Below are 7,040 nucleotides of genomic sequence, written 5' to 3'. Positions count from 1 at the left end.
ATTATATGTACATATTTACCAAGTGAAATTTAAATTAAATTAAAAATAAATACATTTTACCACAAAGTTACTACATTTAACGAAATTGATTGATTCCTCCTGTGATATATGACATGTGATAAATAGAACACATGAAACACAGATTTATTGTGTGTACTAAGTTCTACTGTTATATTTATTCAATATTACCCTGGACTGGTACCTGAAGCGGAGGGCTGATCACCTTTCCTTCATGCGTAAACGATCAACATAACACTGCGTTTATATGACGCAGTGCCCTATGCACCATTGGGGTGCGGATAAGGGTTTTATTATTATTATAAGTTGTACTTTATTTTTAAAAAACACACGAAAATTAATATGTGACAATTGTTTAAAAAGGTCATAACTAGGCGAAACAATTGACACAAGATAAATTTTTATGTGCTTTTTAATAAAATACAACTTAGTAGATTCAAAAAATCTATTTTAAAATTTTTACTGAAATATATGTATATATTAATAAAAATACATACATTTCAATAACTTAAAATTCTAAAATTAATTTACAATGTAGACGTTTCATTGTTGGAAGCATCAACACATTAGGAAATGTAAATCTTCAGAGAACTGTTCCAGGACATTTCAACATCTTTTCATACGCTAACCGGATTACCCCAGTTGCATTTGTAAAGTATTGCGACGACAAGTACAGTTTAATTTCAGCACTCTGACATAAGAAGTGCATAATAAATATGGCAATATTCGCAATTTACTTTGCCGGTTCAGCTCAACTAGCTGCTAATGTTTCCCACACTGCCATAATAATATGATATAAATATAATGAGATTGCTGAAAGCGGCAACACTAACTGTGAGCCAGATGTGTTTAATCTGCAGTCGGATTGGAAATGGTTATTTCGAATTAACGGATTACAACTCCAATCGTGTCATTTGCCAAACGCAAACAGTATATATTTGATAATATAATTAATTAATTGTAGTATTTGAAGTTTTTGCAAAATGTGTCATTAACGTATAACAGTGATTAAAGAAAACACTTGTTTTTTACCACTTGAGTTTTATTATAGACTACATGTTTCAGAAGTTAAATTTGGCCTTAATTATGAATTATCTTGAAAATTTAGAAATCCAAAAAAACCTAAATTCTAATAATAATTTATTAAATAATATATTGTTTCAAAATTCTTCACCTTTGCTTTCCATTTTTCCTTTGTTTTCAAACTCCGTCCCTTGACTAACCCCTTCCCCTTACTTTCCCCTCTCCTTATTTATAGAACAATTTTATATTTTATATTTTAGTTATTATACAGACCTGAATGATGGAAGTTTAACTTCTGAAACATGTAGTCTATAATAAAACTCAAGTGGTAAAAAACAAGTGTTTTCTTTAATCATTGTAACGTATAACAGTATTATTTATTTTTTGATAATCTTAAATGTGTATATATTTTAATACAAAAACGAAACTTGAAAAAAATTGAAAATAATGAAGAGTTGATTTTTATTTTTGAAAAAAATAAACACTAATTCAAACAATAAAAATACATTTCTGTGATATAATGAACACTTTGGTTAAAAATCAACATTAATTGAACCAATTTTCTTAAGTTGTCAAAAAAGAAATTAAAGAACCCTAAAACAAGAAAATATTCCAGATGATTTAAAGGATATTTTTTAAAAATAATTTTATATACTAAAATCATACTGACAGTACTTATACGTATGTCCATAAATTCTAAAAAATAGTTTTTATTATATTTATTTATATTAATATTTATTTTTAATATGTAATGTCTGATAGAAATAGGGTGTTATCTATTCGACGAAATCCATGTTGACATTTTTAAAGAGTATATGTCATTAAATCTTCTTCTTCTCTAACCCTTACTTGCACCAAATTGTGCATAGGGTACTTCATCGTATCAAAGTTATGTTATCTTGACCGTTAATTGCTCGAAGACAACGCGACCATTCCTGATCTTCTTGTACCGGTTCTGGGTGATATTCGGTATTAAATGAATATGATATTGAAAATCACTTATATTTATATTGAGCCCGTTGGGGATCGAACTCAGGAACTCTAGAACGGTAGCCAAATGTGCTAACCACTGGAGGCGGATAAAGAAAAAATAATTTGTCGATTAAAATTATATTATTTTTTAACATCTCATCAAAGATGAAGAAGAATATGGAAGTCTGGGCATTTACGGGGCTGACGACCGTCATAGGCTGGTTTAAGTGATCACTTTACACACGTGTAACATTCACCAATTCTATCCATTATTGACAACCACACCACTCAAATTCTTTGAAGTTCTATATATACGAACCAATTTAGAAACCTTGTTCTTGAATCACTAGAACTTCACTAGAGACATCTATTGGTGAGATGTAAAGAATATATTTGGACACACTCAAAATGTTGTGATTGAAATTATATAAAAAAGAAATTGAAAAAAAATATCTGTATAAACAATTCTACACGAGTATTTACTGTAATAATATGACAAAGCGTTTATTTATTTTCGATGATAACGTGTTTTAAATACATGTATACCTAACCATGTTTTTTTTAAAAGTAAATATGTAATGAAATAAATAATAATGGTTCAGCGATAAGCGATATGTAACGTGAAAACCTGTGCCCATAAAACCAACTGCCTTGATGGGCTGGTACTGTATTACCGAGTACCCGCTGGAAGATATATTAATTATATTGATATCAGATACGAGGAGTGGCCGCTCGTTTATCTATTGACAGTCGTGGGAATATAAAGTAAAGCCGCAAATGGCGAGCCCTAAAGATATTCAAAGTCTTGGTGACAGAGAAAAAGTTGATTCAATGCCAAGAGTTGTGCGTACTACTTAGAACACATTTAATTAACTAACCGTCACGCCACTTCCCTCGCAGGGATAGGCAGAGAGAATAGAACGACAAAACAATCAGTCTTTGCAATCGTTCTTCGCCTCATAAAGATTCATGCATCTCTTCATACATACCCGTCAATTATTTCGACTCGATTATAATTATTTGACATCATATTTTAAATTTTATTAATATTTAAAGCATTTACTCTGTGGTTAGTCATTTTTACTTATTTATTTTTTTACAAAAATGTTAATAATATCAGTATAAAACCACTCACTGAGATTTTTATGTCTACCGGTTTCGAGACGTACCCGTCTCTTCGTCAGGACAATCACTACCACAGCATGCAAACAATACTACCCGTCACCACCATTGCACCATTTACACACTTAAAACTGCACAAAATGTTTAACATATGCGATTTTTTGGTCGACCAGATGACCAACATGCACTAAATCTTTCAGCACAAACATGCGTTACGAGCCGAGATCAAACATGCACGTTTAATCTCGGCTCGTAACAAGTGCACAACATTCGGGTCGTAAATTTGTTTAACCATTCTTTTCTCACTCATTTGTTCCACATGTCTAAATCATCTCAACACACCTTTCTTAAATTTATAGGTAATGCTTATCTCAGTTTACCATTCTTTCTTTACTTCACCATTCGAACATCTGTCATATATTGATTATATATCCCTGTATATAACCAAAAACATTTATTTTTATCATGGAATATTTAAATGAAATATATATATGTAGGTACATTTGCGAGATGTGAAGTTGGAGTTCTCAAATAAAACTAAATTTAATAATTCTAATTTTGCTTCTAACGCCCTTTGCGCATACATTATACATGAAATGTTTGCAAAATAATTAGCGAGAAAAATATTTCGTAATTTTGGTATCCTTTTTCCTTACTGTAGGAACCTAATGCAATAAATTATAATAAAATTAACAATTTATTTCTTATCATGATTTTCAATCCCTGTTTTGTATCAGGATAGAATGTCATGAAAAATGACGATAAATATGTGAATTCAATTAATAACAGCAATCTTTACGGAATATCTATAAGATCTATTTAAGATAAACTACGCTTAGAACCAAAGCAGTGAAAATCAACTGAATCAAAATATTGGTAATTCCAATGAATGGCTTTTGTCACTTTTAGTATTTCTTTCTGACTATATTTTTTTTGTTATTAAATTTATATTTTAGAGAAACTACAATAACGAAAAAAAATCTTTGCCCTTTTTCATGCTTAACTTTTCTTGTTTCATATATCCATTTGAAATGTTATTTTTGCTCTTGTGCACATCTAATCTAGTTTTGATTTTTACGCATTAAGTTAGGAACTAATTTAAGAAATACAAAACATAGTATATGTGGTTCAACTGAGATCAAGCACCTATCATTTTTATACAAAAGAACATGGGCATTCCAGGTGAGTGAAATATCATCCACAACATTTTGATTGTGTCCAAATACTTGTTCACAAATCTGAATTATCTCCAATTAGGAGTTATTTTTTATATTGTTTGTGTATATCTCAACAAAGATGAAGAAGAATATGGAAGTCTGGGCATTTACGGGGCTTACGACCGTCATAGGCTGGTTTAAGTGATCACTTCACACACGTGTAACATTCACCAATTCTACGATGATTTACGACCACACTACTCAAATTCTTGGATGTTCCATATAAACGATCTAATTTTGAAATATTGTACTTCAATTGCTTAGAATTTTACTTCAGACATCTATTGGTGAGATGAAGAAGCTTTTTTATTGAGCAGAAACTATTTCAAATTTCATATTCTTCATCTATGTTGAGATATCAAAAAAATCTAATGAAAAATACCTTTTTTCTTTATTTGTAATTAACATAAATTGTATACATTTATTTATTTAAATCACAATTTTTAGCATTTTTACAAAAAAATATTTTGCAGACACCCACCAAGCAACCTTGTGTGTCTTGTCGGTGGAGTTCTTTTTTAATACATCTTTTATTGTTTTTGATCATTTTAACCTAATATACACACAAAAAAGCGAGAAAAATTAAAAATAAGCATAAACATTTTACAATTTTCATAAAATTAACTCTTACTCATTTACCCATTCCTTTATTTTGCCTTTGTTCCATATTTTATTTTGACCTCTAACATCCGTCGGCAACAAATTAAAATGTGTATAATTTTAATTTTAATTTTTATAATTGGATATAATCCAGATTTGTGAACAAGTCGCTCACTCCTTTCAAGAACGTCATAAATCAAAAAACTTGATTTTTCAGGAGAACATTTTTAAAGTTTAAACATATAACACAATGTAATAAAAATAAATATCAAGCCACTTTTTGAGCTTTTTACTGTGCAACAGATCTTTTTAGGTACAACATGGAGGTTTTTTCTCCATTTGAAAAATATTTAGTATATTTAAAAAAAAATTTAAACGATACATTTTCTTCAAAATGCAAAAACAACATTTTCTGCCCTGTAGCGGGAAAATATTAAGTTAAAAATATGCCTCTTTTGCTGGGATATAGTACATTTTCTGGGCATTCCAAAAACATGCACAACTGAAAATTGTCGATTTTTGATTTATGACGTTCTTGAAAGGAGTGAGCGAAGTATTTGGCCACACTCTAAATGTTGTTGACGTTTAATGTTTAGTGTTTTCTTGTTCGTTTGCGAAAGATTGACAAGTGTGCCTTTTAGCAGCCCCCCGTGGAGTCCGACCGCGAGATGATAGCCGCAATATCCTATCTGATATCTCGTGCCACATAATTTATTATACTTATTTGCAATGTGGTCAAAAGGTTAAACGTGTTCTAGACTTATGCTTTTATAACGAAAACCCTATTTTAATAATATACCCAATGTACAGTAATGGAGTGAATAATAACATGCTTTTAATGGCTCAATAACATTATATCCAATACATGATCAGTATATCATTTGAGATACGTTTGTTATTCCATTTGTAATGAATTATGGCATGTAGAAATACTTAATTTTAAAGGTAATATATAGTTATAAATTTTAAATATATTTTAAGAATAATTGTTGTATTATTTTTTGACATCTCATCAAAGATGAAGAAGAATATGGAAGTCTGGGCATTTACGGGGCTTACGACCGTCATAGGCTGGTTTAAGTGATCACTTTACACACGTGTAACATTCACCAATTCTACCCATTATTGACAACCACACTACTCAAATTCTTGGAAGTTCTATATATATGAACTTAAACCAGCCTATGACGGTCGTAAGCCCCGTAAATGCCCAGACTTCCATATTCTTCTTCATCTTTGATGAGATGTCAAAAAATAATATGAAAATAACTCCTGTAATTGGAGGTAATCCAGATTTTGTGAACAAGTATTTGGACACACTCAAAATGTTGTAAATAATTGTTGTACATCCACGTTGTAAATTCACGAGTTTGATCTAGAGCTGATTTCATGGCAGAAATGAACCTCATTTTAATGGAGAAAAAATTAAAAATTTCAATAAAATGGATAGAAAGTAAAATGAAAATATACAAAACATGTGTTCAACCAATAGCCACTTATGGGATTGAGGCAAGAGCAAATACTTCTAGAACAAAATCTCGACTTCGAACCTCCGAGATGAAAACTCTCCGATACATCGGAAACACATCGCGAGACCGAGTAAGAAATACCGACATCCGGAGCATGTGTAAGACGGAGGATATCGTGAAGTGGGGACGACAACGAAGGCGATACTGGAATGATCATGTAAACAGAATGTCAGATGACAGACTTCCACAAATCGCCCTTCAAGGAATTCCAGAAGGACGCAGACCCCCAGGCAGACCTCCAAAATGGTGGAAAGACAGCTGGGAGTCAACAATCCAAGAGCTACAAGCGGAGGCATAAACAGATCCTTAGGATCTAGAAAAAAAGAAAAAGAAGAATAAAATGGAATAATCAATTAAAGGTGGGGACTGACCGGAGCATTTCGTCGTAACGTCGCTCGCGCCGAGCATCCGACTTCGGATGGAGCGCTCGGAACGCTGTACTGACTATACGAATGCTCGCATCGTAACGTGTTACGTTAGAACGAAATGACTCCGGTTAGTCCCCACCTTAATGCCCAATTTAGGTTGCATGAGACTCAACATTAGATAGACCTAATGT

At 31.6% G+C, this 7,040-nt stretch overlaps 1 protein-coding gene across 1 annotated transcript in view; it reads right to left on the bottom strand.

Moving 5' to 3' along the window:
- Positions 1 to 1,930: 1,930 nt before the first annotated feature.
- Positions 1,931 to 7,040, bottom strand: part of LOC148301309 (protein CFDP2-like) — a 38,889-nt gene continuing 33,779 nt past the window's right edge. The window contains exon 2 of the mRNA XM_088273456.1: positions 1,931 to 2,110. Coding sequence (XP_088129582.1) covers positions 1,931 to 2,110 — 180 coding nt within the window. The remainder of the gene's footprint in view (positions 2,111 to 7,040) is intronic.

This window comes from Brachycentrus maculatus, unplaced genomic scaffold (genome assembly GCF_059751285.1).
Source record: "Brachycentrus maculatus isolate JH-2025_06_01 unplaced genomic scaffold, ASM5975128v1 h1tg000582l, whole genome shotgun sequence".
In the NCBI taxonomy this organism is placed as follows: domain Eukaryota; kingdom Metazoa; phylum Arthropoda; class Insecta; order Trichoptera; family Brachycentridae; genus Brachycentrus; species Brachycentrus maculatus.
Note: the sequence above shows the minus strand (reverse complement) of the source record. Positions and strands in the feature narration are given on the sequence as shown.